General features: G+C 34.7%; 1 protein-coding gene across 1 annotated transcript in view; it reads right to left on the minus strand.

Moving 5' to 3' along the window:
* The window catches only part of LOC143914001 (protein-L-histidine N-pros-methyltransferase), a 193,049-nt gene extending 178,790 nt beyond the window's left edge, over nucleotides 1-14,259 (minus strand). Inside the window, exon 1 of the mRNA XM_077434072.1 lies at nucleotides 13,667-14,259. Coding sequence (XP_077290198.1) covers nucleotides 13,667-13,960 — 294 coding nt within the window. The 5' untranslated portion in view covers nucleotides 13,961-14,259. The remainder of the gene's footprint in view (nucleotides 1-13,666) is intronic.
* Nucleotides 14,260-22,096: the final 7,837 nt, after the last annotated feature.

Below are 22,096 nucleotides of genomic sequence, written 5' to 3' on the forward strand. Positions count from 1 at the left end.
CTGTCCAGCTGTGTTAGTCTGATAAGTAGGTCAGCTGAATCACGAGCTACTAAAACTATATCGTCTGCGAACCGAAGGTGACTCAAAAAGCGACCATTGATGCTTACTCCGGCTGTATCCCAATCCAATTTCCTGAAAACTCCCTCAAGCACCGCATTGAATAACTTGGGCGAGATTGTATCTCCTTGTCTTACTCCTTTTCCTATGCTAAATCTATCTGTACCTGAAAAAATTTTAACTGAAGCTGTGGCATTCTTATATATTGCAGCTAACAGTCCCACATAGGGTTCCGGCACTCCCTGTGTTTTTAGAGCGTTAAGTACTGCATTATGACTAACTGTATCGAAGGCTTTCTCATAATCGACGAAACCTAGGCACAGTGGCCGTTGATATTCGTTGGCGCGCTCGATTAGTTCGCCAACTACTTGGAGGTGGTCCATTGTGCTGAAATTTGCCCTAAACCCTGCCTGCTCTATAGGTTGGTTCTCGTCGAGGATATTCTTCAGCCTTTCTGTAATAACCTTCGTGAAGAGCTTGTAGACCGCTGAAAGTAGACTAATGGGTCGGTAGTTCTTGATATCGCTTTTGTCGCCTTTTTTGTGTATTAAAATGATAGTTGCGTTATTCCATCCTTCTGGTATAGCTTGGTTCTGGATGCATTTGCTGAAAAGCCTAGCTAAGATATTAATTAGGGGGGGGCCGCCACATTTTAGTAAGTCGATGGGAATATTATCTTCCCCTGGGGTTTTACCATTCTTTGCAGTTCTTAGCGCGGCCTCTACTTCGCTAGGCAATACTGCAGGAACCCTTTGGCCGTGTGTCGATTCCAGAGTGGGGAATTGGCCGTTGTCGTTCTCGTATAGTTTTGCATAGAACGTGTAAACTCTGTCTATGATTTCTTCTCTATTCCTAATTATTACTCCGCTCTCTGATCTGATTGCGATCATTTGGTTTTTGCCTAAGAAAAGATCCTGTTTGCACTTTTTCAGGCTACGGTTATTCTTAATGGTATTTTCTATTAGCTTGCTGTTAAAATCCCTGACATCCCTGACTATTCTCTTCTTGATTTCCTTATTTACTAGATTGTATTCTTGCTTATTATTATCCCTATCTAAATTCCTTTTATGCTTAATTAGGTTTTTTGTTTCCGCTGAAATTTTGCTTAATTTAATCTGTTTCCTGAATCCACCTAATTTCTTACCTGTTGAGGTTAGAACCGAACTAATTACAGTGTTCAATTCCTCGATGTCTGCTTCTGGGTTTAATTTCCCGTATCGATTTCCAAGTTCGAGTTCGAATTCCTTTTTCCTAGACCTTAGTTGAGCGAAATCTGGAGAGTTACTGCATCCTTTTATTAATTTCCTACGTTCGCAATTTATATTAATGGCCATCTTGGCACGGACTAATCTGTGATCGCTACCTATATCTACTTTACTTAAAACACTAACGTCTTTAACGGAGTGCAGGGCATTATATATATATATATATATATATATATATATATATATATATATATATATAAAAAAAAATAATAATGATAAAGCGGCCGAGTGAAAAGGCGAAACAAGCGCAGAGAACCGAAGGAGTCCCGGTTAATTGAATCCGAAGCCGGGCCTGTCGAACTGCCGAATCTCTCGTATCAAGCGCGCACACACATTATAGGCGTATAAATAAAAGAATCAATATCGTATTAGCATAGGCGGGGCTGCGGGGGGAGGCTGGGGTGGAATGAGACGCGAGGGTGTGAGGCTGGGGGTGGGTTGCACGCCCTCCCCCTAGCCGGGGGCGGCGGCAGATAGGAAGACGGCACATATTTGAATTTCGTTTCGTCTGCTCGCATGGCTCCCCTACACGTACGAGATTGTCAACCTAGAGGACCCCCTACACCCCCCCCCCCACCTCTTCTTTCACTCCTTTCTTCTCCTCACCCCCTCTTCCCCTGCCGAGTCGTGTCTCGTTATATTATTTTTACATGGCGTACTACGTAAGGAGAAAAAAAAAACCAGCGTCGTTACACGTAAAAATAACACCTATTTACCATATATGTATGTATGTATGTATGTATGTAGATGGCGATACAAAATATATTTTTTAATATATTTATTATAGAAATTTGGACTTCAAATGCTGTTTAATACTATGGAGTATGCTTAGACATGAGTTTGAAGTACATACATATCATAAAAGTATTAAACATATAAGCCCACTTTAAAGGCTAATGAAGTCGACTAATAAAGCCCTCTACATATGGCCGCTACCCCCCACCCTTCCTAAAAGAATATAGTCAGAGAATCGGTTGATTAGCAATGTAGCACTGGAAAAACCTCATATCACTGCTATATTAAAATAAACGCAATTTACCTACCAGTGCAAAACAACCACAGCGCATAGTAAATAAATAAATCATAAAACTATAACATACTAGCTGTATTACCCGGCTTCGCTCGGTATTTGTAATATAAACCGCTTAAACATGACTAATCTAATAGTAAACATATTAGACTAATCTAATAGTAAACAATTTATATAAAATAGTTTTATTTTATATAAATTTATTTGAATACTCATTTGTTGCAAACATACATATATAGTAAGTCCCTTATAAAAAATGATATGTATATGAAATTATATGTATACCAGAATAAGGCGCCTGCGCCCACGCGGCTCCCCGGAGGCTCCGCTCCCTAGGGCTTTGCCCCCGGGGACTTCGAATCCTTTGAATCGAAAAAAATCGAATCATTTGTTCGATGACGTCACGGATTTACGAACCAAAAATGCATATATATATATATATATATATATATATATATATATATATATATATATATATATATATATATATATATATATATATATATATATATATTTTTTTTTTTTATTTTTTATTTTTTTTATTTTACATATATACCAGGAAGGCCTTACAGGTAAATCCCAATGCGCCTTCCTGGCCAATTACAAATACAAATGCAGCATTTTTATTATAAGTCGTTGAATTGCGAGACACTGAAAAAACTTGCAAATTAACGAGACATCTATGAATTGTACATAAATTTTTATTGTACATCAATCAAATTTCAAATAGTGGTGACATAGTAGGTAGGAAGGATTTTTTAGCCAATTTTTTTTTCCGGGAACCGTTTCAACAATGAAATCAGAGAAAATTGGCAAACTCTAATAAGAAACGATCGATTTGGAGTCACAAATACCCCCAAATCTAGCCAGTAGTATAGCGGATCGAACCCACTGATCACTTGGTGCTAAACACACGCTACCATTAAGCCATAATTAGCATTCAATTACCTTTCCCATATCACATAAATTTGTCTATACGTATGTGCTTATAGAATCTATAGATAAACTCTAAAATATAGAGTCTATCTATAGGCACATATGTATGTGTAGAAAACCCTGACCATGCTCCACACTCATGTGCTCCTTTTCGACTCCTTAATCTGTATATACGACATAAATTTTTTTAGAGATGGCCATTCCAGGATTTTTTTTATTAATTTTCAACCTCATTCTTATTATATTATACATATGTACATAGTAATAAAACTTCCTTGTAACTGCATAACATAAAAGCAACACTAAAGTAGACCGCAAGCACACGAAGTTAGGTAGACTTGCGGTTTTGAAGGTCGTCTAGGTCAATTGGTCACAAAAGAATACATCTCGACCCTGTACATATATGTATAGGTATATGCATAAGTATTTGTGCAGTAAAAATATATGCAAATTGCAGAGTGTGTATGGGTGCGGTGTGGTGTCGCTTGCGCGCGCGTAATATGTCGTCGTCGCGCGGAGGCTTCGATTGAAATCGAATGCTTTTTACTGGTGTATCTTGCGATGGGGTGGATCGGGGGGTGACAGTGGGTGGTAGCATCCACCCGTCGCTCACCCCTATCCTCCCGAAACAACCCCCCGACGACCCGGACCCGCGCGCCATGTTTATGCCCCGACGCTCCTAATACAGACACATGATCGGTTACATTTTGAGTTGATCTTATCGTCAAAGCAAACCTTCAAAACGGCGTGTCTCACCCCGTGCCTACGTATTACGTAAGTGTGTCCTTTGATCCTTGCCTCCTTTTGGAACGTGGGAGATGCTGCTCCAATTTACAGCGGGCGAGGATATGCCTTGGGCTAGGTTAGGTTACCTTTCCGGAGCAGATAGATAGATATTGGCCAATATGATGTTGCATTTTTATAATGCATAAGTTTCTAAGGGATTTGGATGTTTTAAATTGTATCCGATCTCGGTTTATAAAAAAATGCGATACCTATACAACCAATGGGAATGGAGAACTAGAGTTTGCCTACTTCTAAGTGAACTGAAATGAGGCAAAATACAGTTCTTTGACGAAGTGCTATTAAAGGTGTGGATTCAAGTTCATGAATTTTTTATTAACATTTATCTTCTTAATATTTGAGTTAAAACACAGATTGATTTTTACTGTCGAATTTTCCTGTCATTTTTTATTTTTATAGCAATAATCCTGCGGATTTCTATATAACATACAACTTCGAGACGATTTTTATATTAATTTTCTTTGGTGGTAGGCAAATTTGTAAAACATAAGCTGATCGATAGGAATTCTAAATTTTTATTTCTATTACAAAACCGAATGAAACGAACTATAAATAGGTATGTTTTGTGGTGTCACGACGAAACGTCTACGGACAAAATGTCAAATGACACAACGTCTACGACAAAATGACTACGCGACTGGTTGACTGACTGACTACTGCATGGTTACGGACAAAATTTTTATGCGGCATAATGTTTATCGACAAATTGATTACGCGACATAATGCTCAAGGACAAAATGATTACGCAACATAATGTTCTAAAACTCGATATAAAAAAAAAAAATCGATATCAATTTCATTTGACGATTGCGATTTCTTATCAGTACGAAGAATTTTAAAATTCTTATGATAAAGTTTTTTTATTTATTATTAAATTTCGATTGGGCTGACTTTTATGATATATTTCTTTATTAATTAATCTGGAAAAGATATATTTATTTATTTATAATTCATCACCACACGTTATATTGAATTTTTGTACGTTTTTTTCGTTAAAAAAAATCGATTTTGAACGTATCAATGTTCTGTGTATGAACATTATGTCGCGCACTCATTTTGTCCGTGAGGGTTATGTCGCGTTGGAATTTTTTTCGTAACCATTTACTCGCAGTCATTTTGACGTCTCGTAGACATTTTGTCATTAGACGTTTCGTCGTGGAACTATTTTTTGTACATTAACTTATGCATGTTGGTTCCAGATTAGATTGATCAATTATTAAAGTACAATCCCAAAAGGATGATTCAAATATGTAATATTATCATCATTTTTATACTTATTGATTTACTATCAAATAACAACTTGCTGCTATCATTCTTGAATTAAATATCTCACAATTAAATACTGCATTAAACACAGAATTATCTTATTGTATAATGATTTAGATCTTGAAAAAATCCGAAAAATATTCAATCCAAATTCATTATTTATATTTCAAGAGTCGACAAAAATAGCTCCAAAAGTTCAAACAAGCCAAAGATTAGTACCGACTGTTACAAAAAAAAATTAACTCTCAAAAATAATATCATAAACTGTCCAAGAATGTGTCTCGGTAGGTATGTACACGTATTCTTCTGGCGATATATTCCTCTGTCTCATAACGAGAACATATTTGCGTACGCCCCAACCCCTTGAGTGCCGCCCTTACTACCCCGCGAGGCGTTCCCACTCCACATATACCTACCCAAATATACACACATGCTCGGATATACACATATGTATGTATACACATACGCGTCAAGCGCATATTTTACGCCTGTGTGTCCTTAAATACGAAAACGTACACTTAAGGCGTGAGCGAAGAGAACTACATACATCCATATGTATGTATGTATGTACATACATACGAGAATATGGCCGCTTCCAAATTATACGACATAAATTATTATTATCTCGGTAGAAAAATAAATTCGAGAAGGCAAAATGTGACGTGAGTGCGTTCAATTAAATTCAAACTAATTTATAATTTGATTGGGAGGATTTCTTCATGACAAAGTCGTCAAACTTTAGAATCATGTAACGGTAAAATAATAATAGTATTTTAGTATAATATGTATGTATGTATATTAAACCTTCGTTAACTGGGGTCAAAAAGAAATTAAAAATTTATATTCCACTTAGCAACAGCATTGATCACGCGACTATTGGTCATCATTCACTCTCACACTTACAGAGCAATTTGTCAATTTATCGCCGAGAATATTGCTTGATTGCTTCAGCAATTTGCTGGGCAATTAGATGCCCGTAGACCCATTAAGCGAAGAGCAACTTGTTTCCAAACTGATATGGCGTTTTTTTCACAACCAATACAATCAGTCAGTTGACAATAAAATCTGTCACATGTCTAAATATTAAGAAAAGCTTCAATCTTCAAGAATAGAGGATTCAAAAGAGGCGATTTATAAACTAAATTCAAATTGAAATAAAATAAAATCTATTCCGAATTATTTCTCTTTCTTTCATTTATCGGATTTTATTTATATAGTTTATGATTCAGAGCTTAGATTTGAAATTAAATACTCGGATACGTACAAATAAGTTTGTTTTACATCTTGTATTACCCTACATACATATATACTGCCTTAAAATATGTACACTTATTTATTTAATTTGAAAGATTTTCATTTTTAAGTAATTTAATAGTGTCGTAAGATTGGATAAAAGTGTTTCGCATGAATAATCTCATAATTTTTGCAAAAATGGCTGCGGATTACAGTTTAGCTGTCATCGATGGGCAAGACTGGGCGATGATGCTGACCAGAACAGGCAGCCAGATGCTTTATTATTGTCAATGAATCGTTTACAATTGTCAATGAATGGTTTATTATTGTCAATCTCTATTGTTCTACAAAGCAAGAGAGCAAAAAAAAATTGACAAATAGTCATTGACAATTAGGAAGATGAACAACTAAATATGGAGTTGCTAATGCGACTTTTTCAGTTGAAGAGTTGAGTGGCAGGGGTAGTCGCACGGTGTTTTCAACTCATATTTTCTTGTATAATCATTAGAGGTAGGACCGGAAGCGCGCCATCTATTGTTTCATTATTGTAAATGCTTTGTAAAAAAGGTTTGGCAAACCTTTAACAATGCATTTACAACATGTGAACAATGAACAGCGCACTCTGGGTCCGCTCTTTATGATTATTAATCATTATATATAACTAGTGTTGTGTCCGTTGATTTCAACGGGTGGCTTTGGAAGGGATTTGATACACGAATTAAAATAAAGTTATATGTTATATATGTATAAATATAATGTAAGGTAATTTATAGGCGCGCGCACGTATAAATAGTAAAAAGTTGAGTGCGCACATTACACGCTCGCCGATCAAACCCGTTCACCTGTTCGAAATGATGAATGGATGTTAAATGAATGTGTATGTGTGTACGCTCTCGCGCAGCGCATCTAACCCTGACCCCACCCGTTCCAACTCGCTCAATATCAGGAGCACATGTCATGCTCTTCACACCCCCCACTTCCCCGCGTCTCCTCGACACGATCGGTCGTCGCATCACATACCTATGCATAACGTACATATACTCTGGCATAATAAAATTGTTTTTTTAGAAATCTCCATACTTGTCCACGTGTCCGCCACATACATACCCACATATGTACATCGCGTCCGTTTTTATATATATTATGATGGTATTTGTTACTTTTGTACCAAAGTTTGATCATAGATGCCGCCTTGGGCAACCTTTAGTTGCCTCTATGGTCGGAGTTAATATATAATGGATAAATAAATATGTAGACACTTTTTTAGTATCAATGTTTTTTAAAAATACTGTACATATGTTCCTGTTATAATAAATAATAAAAAATACTACTAAACTTAATCAGATCATCTCCTCCTTGACAAAATAAATTTTTGCACACTTTAAATTAAATTTTTATACTATACATTTCTTTAGAAAACAATTACTAGTCTTATTTTAAAGAAAATTCTCTATAAAAGAAGCTCATATGAGGAATGATTACTCACTCGCAAGGAAATGGAGCGGATTTCCAAGAAAATTAATATATAAGGAGGTGCTTCAAAATACAGAGCATAGGATAAAGTTTTGTTTGAGATATGATTTGCTTGTAAAATTAAGTAGAAGCGATGAAGTGATTTAAAGTTCCTTTCACAACACTTTATTAGTAGAGTATTTTCCTAGCACCGTCACGACTCAAATCAAATGTGAATAAAATTCTTTAGTTTCCAACTTTGGCTTCAAATATCAAATCTTTGGCTTCAGGACCTCATTCTTAAACAGGCTACAATAAGCAGGAAGTAAGAGTAATCGGCATCTGATGTACATATATATGTTTACACGTACCCAAATACCGATTACTTCCAATACCCAATTTGTATCATACTTAGTTTGAAATTAAAGTTCAAGAGTTCAAGCTTTGATATATTTATTCTAGTATTAAGTTCAGAAGGGTATCAATGTGACAAATTTCAGATCTGCTATCCACTGCTATCTACTGGTGGGTGCAAAATTAATATTTCGATCACTATTTGCTTTATTTGTATAGTTCTGATTTCATTGGTTGACTTATATAACACTACAATGGATTTATTACATATTTGAAACAATTCCAGGATTGTATTGTGACGGTGAATGGTACAGTTACTGAGTGGGAAATCATCATACGAAATACAAGAAGAACTGTCAAACCGAGGCGACTTCCATTCTCCTACAAGCGTGCATAAAAAGGACAATTCCGGTAATTTGGCACCGACGAGGACTAGATAAATTTCCACGTAAATATACGCGGTAGTAGAGCGATGTCGGGAAAGCCTATTTACATCCGCTCCAGGAGCAGGTTCCCACAGGAGAGACACTGGAGAGGAGCGAGCGCGAACCCGACGCGAGGTTAAAATTTGACACGGTTCTCCTTTTATGTAAATTCGATGCATTATCCCTCGGTATACGCGCAAGTGTGTCGGCTTATCCCCGAGACAACGCGAGGGGGTGGCTGGGAGTCTTCCACGCTCCCCTGCACATTTTTAAGCCTTTGTAGACAAAATGGGAGGAAGGAGAGGGGTCACATGGGGACTAAGCCCATCCCCCGTCTCTAACCAAGAAAACCACACTGGTTCAACTTCCAATACAAATCCAATACGATTCGAGTCACTCTGGCACTACTAAAACCACCTATGTACATATGTAAGTACATATGAATGATCACTAAAAATCAATTTTTGAGCCGACACCTTCTAGACCAGGCGTTCTCAAATATCGTTGATAGATATGTATAGTCAATTATTTATTTAAGTTTAAGTTTGGACCACTGTGACATTACAGGAGTCCAAATGCGCCACAATGGTCGAAAAAATACAGAGGAAAATAAAAATATGTAAGTGCATGTACACAGACAAGAAATACATTTATACATAAATAATCATGAAAAAAAGTAAACATATATAAAATACAAAGTAGGGAAGGTCTTGCACCTTTAGCCAGCACCAATCTAACATATAATTTCGAAAGAGACTTTGTATATGTATTATATATATTTTGTATATATATTTTCAATTGTCGTTGGGAACTTTGTAAACAGGTAAGTTACTATGACGATATATTTTCATTTCGATTGAAATAAATTCGCCCCCGGCTCCGGGGGGCACCGAAGGCTTCAAGGGCGCAGCCGCCGGATTCTGGTATACATATAATTTCGAAAGAGATTTTATATATGTTTGTTTGCTCGTGATAGTCAATTTAATAAAAAAAAAACAAATGAATATTCAAATAAATTTAATAAAATGTTTACTATAAGATTAGTCATGTTTAAGCGGTATATATTACAAATACCGAGCGAAGCCGGGTAAAACCATTAGTATATTATATAAGAACCAGCCGCAAACACAAAACATATCTGCGAGGCATAAATGGAAGAGGGAAGATCACAATACCACTCATACATCACATTCAATTGTTAAAACAATGATAAGCGCAGGCTACCAGACAAATACAAGTTTAAAATAATCTCCAATAACCTACGCTCACTGAGGTGGAAAATATCACATTCAGGCTTAGCAGCAACGATTTCAAGTCGGATAGCTATTGGAATATGAGCCATTTAATAAAGAACTGTGCGAGCAGGAGGTACAACCATCAAATGGTGATATCTACCACGCACATTATTATTAGGGACATAAAGTCTCAACTGTTCCAGCAACGATGGGCATGACGTATTACCACGTAGAAGTTGGAGAACAAAACGAAGTAATGAGAAGTTTCTCCGAAGTTCAAGGGAATTATACCCAAGCATGCCCAAAAATTAAAGGAGTATGGTAGAGATATGAGTAATACACACACTCTTTCCTATATAGGAAACGAAGAAATGCTTACCGGTTTACCAATTTACCGGTAAATCGCCGAAATTTCTCAGTACTGTCTAATTACCGGGGGTGAATATTGTAAGATAGGAGTTATGTAAGCCAATAAACTCATCACATTTATCTTTTGTTATAGGTCTTGAAATTTTGTGCGGTGTATTTAGTAATAGTGAAATTTAGTAATAGTTAGAGGTAGGATAGCCAAGGGGCCGCTCATTGTTCCATTGTTGTAAATCCTTTGTAAAAAAGGTTCGGCAAACCTTTAACAATGCATTTACAACATTTGAACAATACGCGGCACCTTCTGGGTCCGGGCTTTAGTAATAGTAACTCTGTAATAAGTAAAGAGCGGACCCAGAGCGCGCTGTTCATTGTTCACATGTTGTAAATGCATTGTTAAAGGTTAACCGAACCTTTTTTACAAAGCATTTACAATAATGTAACAATAGACGGCGCGCTTCCGGTCCTACCTCTAGTAATAAGTAGTAGCGACCCTTCTGCCATTTTTTAAGTTCTATTGTAGCATGGTTGATGCATTCGCAAGAGTGGCTACACTGACATATGTATGCTTAAGAGTGGCAACACAGACCAACCAAGTCGTAATAAATGCGATTAGATGACTGTTTCAACTATGATTATTCATTATTACGAATGGACTTATGACATTACATATACACCCGAGATTTATTATTAATAATTTAAGGTTCAATCTAGGTTAACGTTTTTATTAGAAGTAGTCACATACAAGTTATATACATAATCCACGTCATTTTTTTTCTCACTTATCGGTCAAAACTGGTAAACCGGTAATGGGAAGAAATTATTTAAATTTTACCGGTAAATTAAATTTGACGGTAAATTACAATCTCTAGTATGTGATATGTACATATGTATGTACATAGGTATAGAATAAATTTTGTCCCAACAAAACCGCGCGGGGCAAAATGGCTTGGACGAAACCACACGGCGACAAAATCGCGCAGCGCTTATAAATATAAACAAATACAAGTAAGAAAATAAATACAAAAACAATTAATATGAATATTAAAAAACGGTTTAATGTATAATAAAAATCCGATAGAACACAGTGACGATAAAATAGGAATCGTTTCTTTATTTTGAATTTGTGCTGATCCTTCGATAATATATGTAATTATATTTAATATGTCTATTCTTATTTCAGTTTCAATAAAGTGTGACTAAATTCAAAAGTACACTTTCAACGATTTTTATTTTATTATTATTACTGTGTTTTATCGGAATTGTTTTATACATTCGACCTGTTTTTTATATTCATATTATTTGTTTTATATTTATTTTCTTATTTATATATGCCACGCTATTTTAGTTTGCGCAATTTTGTGGCTGCGTGGTTTCGTCCGCGCGATTTTGTCCCACGCGGTTTTGTGCGAGTATATATAAATACATACATCTCAAGTAACAAAAAAAAGCATTAGAGTGGTTAAAGGGTGGTTAATTAATGTTGTGTCGTTTTGTCGCTAGAAGGAAAAGGTTAAGAGCTTCTGAACCAAGTAAATTGTCCTGTTAATTGATAACATGTTAAGATACCTCCGTCGCTGAGTCCTTTTAGAATATTAATCGATTCTACCTGTATTGCGGTGTAAATTTACTTTCCCGATAGAGGAAAAACTAGCGACAAAGTGAATTGGAAACGAGGATTTTCCAGCGATACGATAATTACAGAGGCGACACACATTAATTATGGAAATTGGTACGCGGTTCGAAGGAAAAATTATACGCTTATATAGTTATATTATATCGTCGAAAAGGCAATTTTAAATGGAAAGCGTTCATTGCGCTCCAATTAGACGAGTACGATGTCTTGTTTTTTTTTTGTTATTCCAATTGACATGTCTTGTCATACTTATGTCAGCTCTTTTATTTAATTTTTCACTGACACGTATTCAATCATTTGCTCGTGACGAGTGTAATTACAGTATTGACGACTCATTATGTATTAACTGATAGACGAAGACATTTACCATTGTATGAAATGATTAAAAAAAATTCGGATTTGACCAACCCATGACTTTATCTATGTATTTGTATAATATAAGAAGGTCACAAAACAAAATTCGATATTGAAGAGTACAGACACATTCATACATACCGGCAGCATTGTGAAATACTAATAGCTATGACAGTATTTTCGATACAAACTGAGCGCAAATGTATGGAAACTTGCACAAGACAAGTTCTACTTCCGGCTGTCGGATTTTGTTCAAATTTTTTTTATTACTTAAAATTACTATCAGTACTATACGAAATAAATATCAAGAATATTAAAATAATTTAAAAGGTCAAAATAAAATAATTAATTGTTTTAAAAAAATATATTCGGGCCAAAATTTTATAAGTTAGTACATAAAGAATACAAATATAAATTTTCAGCTTAATACGTTCAGGGGTGTGTACAGAATAGTGGCCACAACATTTTTGACCTTTCTAAGAGGAAAAAATCCCACTTCCGGTATATTAAATTTGGTGATTTTTTTTTTATTTTCATCACATTGATACAAGAATCATACTTGAATTTTTTCGTGAAGAGTACGCATGTTAAAGGGGTCGAAAATAATAGTGGAAGAAAAATCTAACAAGAGTAAACTGCCACTTTCGATTAACGGATGCTTACAAAATTTTATACATAACTTGATATTACGCGTTAACTTCTAGATATGAAATTTAGGTTCAATAAACCAAAGGGTTTCCGAGTAAAACATAAAAAACCTTGATTCTCTAGAGTAAAAGTACTACATCCGGTTCAGATAAAAATATTTAAAAAATATAAGGTTATAAAGATTATTATTTCTATTACATGTAAAAAATATTCAGTCCGATTCAATTAGCGGTTTGGGAGATAATTGAATTCAAAAACTTAATAAAAAGAGGACACCTATAAGGGGAGATACCATTTCCGGTCAACTTAAAAATTTGAAAAAAATTTACGTCGTATCGATAAGAATTTCAGTAACCGATACTAAGTTTTAGTTCGATAGGACTAACGGTGTTCAAAAAATCCCCAAAATACACAGACACACACACACACATTTTTTCTAGATCATACAAACGTGATCAGTGATCGATTCTGAGTTCGAATCAGTCAAAATCTCGAGTTCGAATTATCGCATGATCACAAAACTTCATCTATTGTTACTACGTACATAGATAAAGTAAAAATATGTCAAATAATTTTTAAAAATTAATACAATATAAAGTACTTACATCCATTTTGTTTATTTCTCTCAATTTGCAATCGTTTTGATGTTTGTCGTACAGGGTCCTGGCCAGTGCTCCTCTAGGGCGAAACACTCCTCCGTTCAAGCTAGTGGTGCTCATTTTTTTACAGAACAAATTTTCTGAGTCAAAGGTATTGTTGACCGACGTGGAATATTTACTATTCAATACATCGATCGAAGAAATTTGCGAAAACGAATCGATGTCACAATATGAGTTCACGGATGTGAAGACGTCAAAATTTAAACAAACGTCATTAAAGTTGTCGAATATTAGCGTCATTTAACGCGACAATTGTTCGAGTTTGGGAAAGGTAAACGTCAAAAGTAGAACATAACCTCTACCGGTATTGCTAGTAAACAACATTGAAAAATTGCACAGTTTCGAGAAAATAGCGTTTTAAATGCGGCAAACGGGTTGCTAATGTATTAAATAGTGGAAAATAATATTATTTTAAGTGATAATCGCGTTGGGAATGTGTAAAAACGGCCCGAAACGAAACTTTGACACGACCGACAAATGTCAGGTTGTTTCAGTTCGCGGCCGCTAGAGTCCGCTGGAGGGCTATTTCATCGTAACAGGCATAATCACGGCCAGTCAAATTTATCGTAAACGTCAGATTTTTTCATAAATTGAGTTGTTTATACCTTTTAATATGTAAAATAATGTTTTAACCATTGTTTTGCTGATCAATCTAAGTGATTAAAGTCGAATCACGGTCGTTTGATACAATCATTTTTTTTATAAAGATTGAAACTTAATACACTCTTTGTGACGTATTGTGTGCAGTAACATTATTTATTAATCGATAATATCGTTGTGCAGTCATTTAAAGTTGATGGATTGTGTAAGTTCAAGTGCCGAATAATAACTATATGTACATCAGCCTACAGTATTGCACCCAGGATTTAACATTTAATTAAAGGGGGTTAAATCCAACAGATAAAATATTATGTATATTGCAAATGCTTCTTATTATTCTAGTTTATTTCTTCTTTTGTTTGGAGAGGAAGGGGTGGGGAAATAGCTATAGGATTAAATTTTTATTACATATATTTATATATAATACATAAATATATGTAATAACATTTACATAGTAACCAGGGCTATGGAGTTGTTACAAAATTTAGTAACTTCGATTTCTTTTGCCAACGTATAGAATCATCAGTAATAAAATAAATCAATTTAATAAAAAAAATGAGAGAAAAAGAAAAGTATGAGACGAAGACAAACAATCAGTTTTGGCCACAACACATCAAAATACGTGCATTGCAATGATTTGATTTATAATGTAATTAAAATTCATGATTTTTATTAAATTACAGTTATTTAGTGGATGTACTTCAAAAAAATTGGGGACTCTAGTTGATATACATACATATGTATGTATACCGTAACGATACATACTATTAATTAATGAAAATAATAAAAAGGAGTCTGAATCGGTTTATTTTTTTTAAGACTACGACTCCACTTAAAATGCTACGACCCTGCGACTCCGACTCCACAACTTTGATAGTAAAATAGATAAAATTTTGTGATCATACGAAAATTCGACTTCGAAATTTTTACTGATTTGAATTCGGAATCAATCACCAGTCACTTTTTCATGATTTGTGTGTCTGTTTATTTTAGAGATAATTTGAATGCCGTCAATCCTATCACACCAAAACTTAGTATCAGTTACTTAAATGCTTATCGTTACGATTTTTTTTTAAATTTTTAGTTTGACCGGAAGTGGTACCTTCCTTCATAGGTCTTTTCTTTTTATAAATTTTTGGATTGAATTATTTCTTAAATTGCGCAAAAAATTGAGCCGAAACTTTTTTACATGTACCTAATGGATATAATGAATTTCATACACTAGTACTATTACGGTCTGACTTGACTCAGTGACAGTAAAGTAGGAGTATTAATAGAAAAATACTTGCTCTTTAAAACGAACAATTTATATTACTTGCAGAAAGAAAATCAATTTCGTGTAGGTATTTAAATTGATCCGACGTTTTATACAAATAATATATGTGAAAAATTTGTGAATGAATTAAATCAAACCGGGTGTTTGAGAGACTCGTGCATTTCAATATAACATATTAAGCAAGTGCAATAAGAAAAGGAACGGAAGTGATCTGAGACGGTTCCGTAATTGATTTTCCGGGGAAGCCGATGACGCAATGGCACAACACAATCTTGGCCATCCAGTAATCACTTTTTTGCCGCCAAAACGAATTCGAAACCTCGACAAGAGTAATTACGCCCATTGTCGTCAGTTTAATTATAAATATACGATTAAAGCGCGCACAAAGAAACAAGAAAAACCAAAAAAAGACCACCTCTGAATACCGCAAGCGCATTGTTTGCCATCATTTGATGTTCCACACATTGATTAAAAGCATCTCCAAATCAAAGTTTTTTCATCGTATCTTATCTTTCTATGTAACTAGTGTGTTGCTGATTTTATATTATGAATGATATCGATGAATACAAACACATACAAAACGGACTTACCTTACGGAAATACATACATAGGTTTGCTTGTATTCTTACCACTTGAACTAATGATGTGTACATTTAAATAATATATTGCTATGATTTATTAGTTAGAAACAGTAACACAGAGAGTACAAAATGTTTTACTGCAACAGGTATCGTCAACCTATAACCCGCGGGTCAACAAGTGACTCATTTGACATTTTCAAGTGACCCACTTAAACTAGCAGGTTAAAGGCTAGAGGTTTATTTATCATTTTTTTCATAATTGAATTTGGGCCTCGCAGAGATATTTTGTATTTGCGGCTGGTTCTTATATATTGGTGCTGGCTATAGCTGCAAGACATTCCCTACTTTGTATTTTATTATTTGATATTTTTACTTTTTGTCTGCTATTATTATAATGCGATTGTTTTTTTTTATGATTATGTATAGATGTATTTTTTGTCTGTGTATGTATATATTGTTATTTTTCGCATCTCTCTTTAATTTTTCGAACATTGTGGCGCATTAGGGACTCATTTAATGCTACAATGGTTAAACTTAAACTTAAATAAATAAATAAATTGTGAATAACAATTAGTAATGAATGTTGTCAACAAACGACTCCAAGGAAATAGCCACACAATTTTCAGAATGGACCGGGAATTGAGCATTGATTTTTGATTGAATTTGTTTTTACAAAAAACGGAAGATCTGATTTAATGATAGTCAAATTTTTTCAATGAAATTTATTTTATTATTCACTAAAAGACTGTTTTAAAATGAAAATAAAAACATTTTCTTGATAGTCAAATTTGCTTAATTTCGACCCGCAGCCAAAAAAGGTTGCCGAAACTTAATGTCATAGGATTATTTACTTTACTAGAATGTCATCGGATTATTTACTTTACTAGAATGTCATTGGATTATTTTTTAGCATCACAATACGTGTCAATGTGTGTAGGTAGCATTTCCAAATGATAGGCCAACAAACTATAGCATTTTCTCTATCCATTGAATGTTTTCTTTTTTTTTTCTTCAATTTAGTAATATAAATAAATCTGTATACTTGTGTGGTAGAATGTCATGGTTTCGTTTTTATATATTGAATGGCACTTTTTTGAAATTCGAAAACGTATGTGTGGATTCAAATCAAATTATTTCGAATGGAAAAAGCTACAATACCTACGCGTACAAGCCGCTATTCCGATCGAATTAACCGTAACCGTTCTAAAGATCAAATTTTGTATAATAGCCCCCCTCCCCCCTATCACCTCCATTTCCCCTGGAAACTATTAAGATTCATATTATAGAAGTTTTGATAATAAAACGACGCATTGCTCTGGTACGTACGTGACCGTCCGAAATTGGGCATTCGTCCATTGGCGCCACTGAATTTATTCAGATAACTGTTTTGATATTTCAGATTTAATTTGTTTTTGTTCAGCGAATACATCTACAGTTGAATTTTAAAGGGGCTTTTGTGAAAACATCGATTCGCATTTGCAATTCAGATATTTTTTGACCAAGATTCAAAACATCGAACGGATTCAACGACACGGTGATAGAATCGAAATGATTTTTTTGTATCAAATAAGGTATAATTATATCGATGATTTAGAAAAAAAAATAATTAACCGTTTCGCAAACTGTGTCGTATCACGAAATAGGAATTATCGTGATATTGCCGAATATTAGAGCGTGTATAATGATCGGCAATAGATTTTTCGCGTAAAAACATGTACTTGTAACGGATTTTTTATCGAGCTTAAAAATCTGCAAAGGTTATCGAATAATTTGGGTTGAAGATCATACGTGGATCAAACGAGTTTTTTTTTAAGTTTAAAAATAAGGATTGAGTATGCGAAATTCACCCCTGCTAAATGGTAAACAGTGAAAATGCGGTACGTGTCCAATCAATACCAGTACCAAGCTCACCCGCTTTTTACATTTTAAATGAGCAAAGAAAGAGTCCCTCCGTGGAAAAGGTTAAAGGAAGTCCAAGTACATAGTTTGTTAACAGGGAAAAAAGTAAGAATGTAAATGGAAGGAAAACTTTCGCATCAATTTTAATTTCATTCGACTCCAACGGGGAGAATTTACAATACACATACTAGACAATCTAATATATGTATGTAGGTACTCGTATATGTACCTCGTATATACATGTACAAATAATATGTGCATTTATTTAAATTTTGGTTAAATTAAATATTCCTTTGAAAGATTGTATCTAAGACATTGTATCATGTAATGCATAAAATATATATTATATACATATTAATTGAATGCACACATGTAGTGGAAATATGATCTAATATATAATTTGGAAAGAGACTTGTATGTATGTAACCTTCGTTCGTTGTTCGTTGGTTCGTAGTTCGTAGACAAATTTGATTTTTTTTTTTCCGATTCATAGGCGCCGATTCGATTTTTTTCTATTCAAAGGATTCGGAGTCCCCGGGGGAGCAAGCGCCAGTGGTGCAGCAGCCGGGGGCGAAGCCCTAGGGGACGCAGGCGCCACTGGGGGTGGAGCTTCTGGTGGCGAAGGCTCCGGGGGCGCAGGCTCCGGGGACGCAAGCGACGGATTCTGGTATACATATAATTTCGAAAGAGAGATGTTTGTTTGTTCGTGACAGTCAATTTAATAAAAAAAGGAAATGAGTATTCAAATAAATTTATCTATGTACATATATATATATATATATATATATATATATATATATATATATATATATATATATATATATATATATATATATAAAAATGAATGTCTGTGTGTGTGTGTGTGTGTCTCGAATAGGCTGCTAAACCACCGAACCGATTACGATGAAACTTTCAGGATTTGTTGTGTGCATGTCCGGAAAGATTACTGTGAAAAAAAACGGGAATGAGTGTCATTGCAACGCAATAATTTCAAATGTGTTCGCTACCTGCGTTTTTCCGACAAATGGGAACGGGAACGGGAACGGGAATTGCATGCGTTATTATTGCATTGCAACGCATGCCGGGGTTCAGCTAGTATAAAATAAAACTATTCAAATAAATTTAATAAAATGTTTACTATTACATAGATTAATCATGTTTAAGCGGTTTATATTGCAAATACCGAGCAAAGCCGGGTAAAACCACTAGTTAATTATAAATATGTAGTGCAAATTACATAAATGTACACATTTTTTACAAGCTTTTTATTAGCTTCATTCTGTTAGTTCAGTGACATTCCTGTCCGTCAAAAAATTGTGATCTAATTTTGAACCGCTTCCAATCTTCCGGTTGCTTTGATATCTTATTAATATACGGGGGCTATCTAACATTAAAGTAAGCTAATGTATCCAGCATGAACCTAGAGTTCATTAAAATTTACGTCAGATTGTAATCTTACGTCAGATCGGAGCAATGACAGCCAACTATCCATACATGGCTTTCTACCACCCCTTTGCAACTCATGTAAATAGTGGTAAATCTACTTTTTTCATTTACTGTCATCTTATATAAACTTAATATTACAAGATTTTATCCATTCTTTTTTTTAATTCGCGAATTCAAAAGTATTATAAAATCATGTATTCGAATGTATTATATATGTAAAAATCATATTTTATCCAAGTTTTTTACTTGATATTATTGTAGATATCTTGATATTATTGTAGAGTACAATTTAAATTATAAAGACTTTTCTTAATAAGAAAATTTTAATAAAATAGTATAAGCAAAAGTTCATGCCCGTTTATTTGTAAAAAACAAATACAAAAGTCGGGCATGAACTTATGCAAACATCTAATATAGAGACGGTAAATGTATTGTATAGTACATGGTTTAAATGTTTAATAATATTTTTCTTTCATTACTTTTAGCTTTTAGTATTTGTAAAAATAATATTGATTCATAAAAACAATATTCTGCAAACTAAAGTCATTTTTAGTATCAAAAAAAAATCAACAATTTTTTTTGGGTTTCAGGTTTTTATGAAAGAATCGAGTCTCCTTTAGAATGTTGTTTATGTTCTTTAAAAACCCACATAAAAAATGTTTGAATTCAAAATTACGTTAACCTACATATCTACATAAATTGGTATCTGCTTTATTTATATATGTATTGTTATTATAATTCTTGTCTTTCATTCTAAAAGACAATTGAATAGTATTCTTCTTTGAAGACATCAATCAACACGTAGCAAAAAATATTCGTTATGGTAAATTTCTAGTCTAAATCGAATGTGATTTTTTAAGAGGATGACGAACACTTAATTCCTGTTATTAAAAAAATCCATCGATTTGGAACCCTTCGGCCTAATTAAGCGGCAGCTTCAATTATGCAAAGCTTCAAAATTGGCCCTAATAAGCGACTGCACTGATTAATCGATATTGACGTTGGCGTATTTTTATTATTTACATAAAGGTACGTTTTCACAGAACTTTGAGGTAGCGTTTTGGGCACTAAAAAATAGCATAGGCATTCGAAGCGCTTAATTATTTCATCTTGTCAACACATTACGAATTCAATAGAGACGATGTAACACTGCGACGTGTTTCCTGGAGCGTTTTTGCAATTTGAATACACACTTACAATATATCAGGCGTGTGTGCAGGTACCATTGAGATAATGTCGAGGCATAGGTATCCGATGCGACGAGGTGTATTATTAAAAAATACAACATAAACACATGGACATAATATGGCTGGGGCAAGTCTACTTTTTATGCATGCATTAACACAGACATCACCCATTACCGAGGGGAGCTATTTTATGGGTCGATTAAGATTCGATGAACCCAAAACAAAACCGCCCGGAGATATATTAACCACGCAATTAACTAATACTCTCGAGTGTGTATGTACGTGGCGTTGGGTCCTCATCGAGAATTATTATTTTTCCATATTCATGAGCGGACCCGATGGATGGCTCGTCTCTCGCACAAGACAATTCTTATTATCACGTACCAATTGTACGAAAATGATTCCATGTAATTTGAAAATACCACGCGGCTCTTTTTTTCTCTCGTGTTTTTGATCCGCGAGGTGCTCGATAGGTACCTCATCTCGCCTATCCGCCGGCTAACAGTGCCGTTCGATCGGCTTTATTGAAAAAGTCGTTATCGTTTATTAATATTTGCCTATTATATGCAGACCGTTCGAAAAGTTCACGGAAAGTGCTATATTTGTAATTATCTAATTGCAAATATAGATAAAAACTCAAAAAAAAAAAAAACCCGTCTACGTTCCATCATATTTCCAACGTTCCATCATATTTCCAACGTTCCATCATAGTGTTGAGTAGGGGTGGGTGGAGGATCCAAGTAAAAGGCCAAAGTCGTGTCACAGTATTTATTGGTGATTAAGGAGATCCACGCACCGCCAGTGCTCCGTCCAGAATGTCTTGATCTGGTCTAAGTACCTCCTTATAAAGGACAGGTCGCTTAGGGCATCTTCGACGTCTGGTTACTTCCCTATTGTTTAGGCATATACCCGGATATGTATTCCCACGACACTCAGTCCCACGCTATCGCTGTCACTTCTGAGAAGGCACTGGGTGCCGTTACTACGCCAATTCGGTGGCCATTGTTTAGCCTACTTGCACTTAGTCTGGAGATAATCCTCGAAACCAATTATAACGGTAGCACAGTGTCAGGGATGCGCCTCGGCCTAATCCGATTGCACTTAACCGGCGGTTCCTTTTAGCATACGCTACAATAGTTTTAACTAGCAGCGTGGTTTAATGGTGAGTATTGAATTCTTTCGTGCTTGATGTCACGGGTTCGATTCCCACTAAGAGTCTCGTTGTTAGCCAGACCTTGGTTTGTCGAGGTTGATAGTTTCTTATCAGAATTTTTCTGATTTTCATCGAAACGGTTCATGCAAAATTGGCTTTTCCTTACCAATTTTCACCATAGAAGTCATTCATAAGTTGTTTATCGAATGTAAAAATTCGTATTGTCACGTAAAT

The sequence above is a fragment of the Arctopsyche grandis genome, chromosome 7, assembly GCF_051622035.1.
Source record: "Arctopsyche grandis isolate Sample6627 chromosome 7, ASM5162203v2, whole genome shotgun sequence".
NCBI lineage: Eukaryota > Metazoa > Arthropoda > Insecta > Trichoptera > Hydropsychidae > Arctopsyche > Arctopsyche grandis.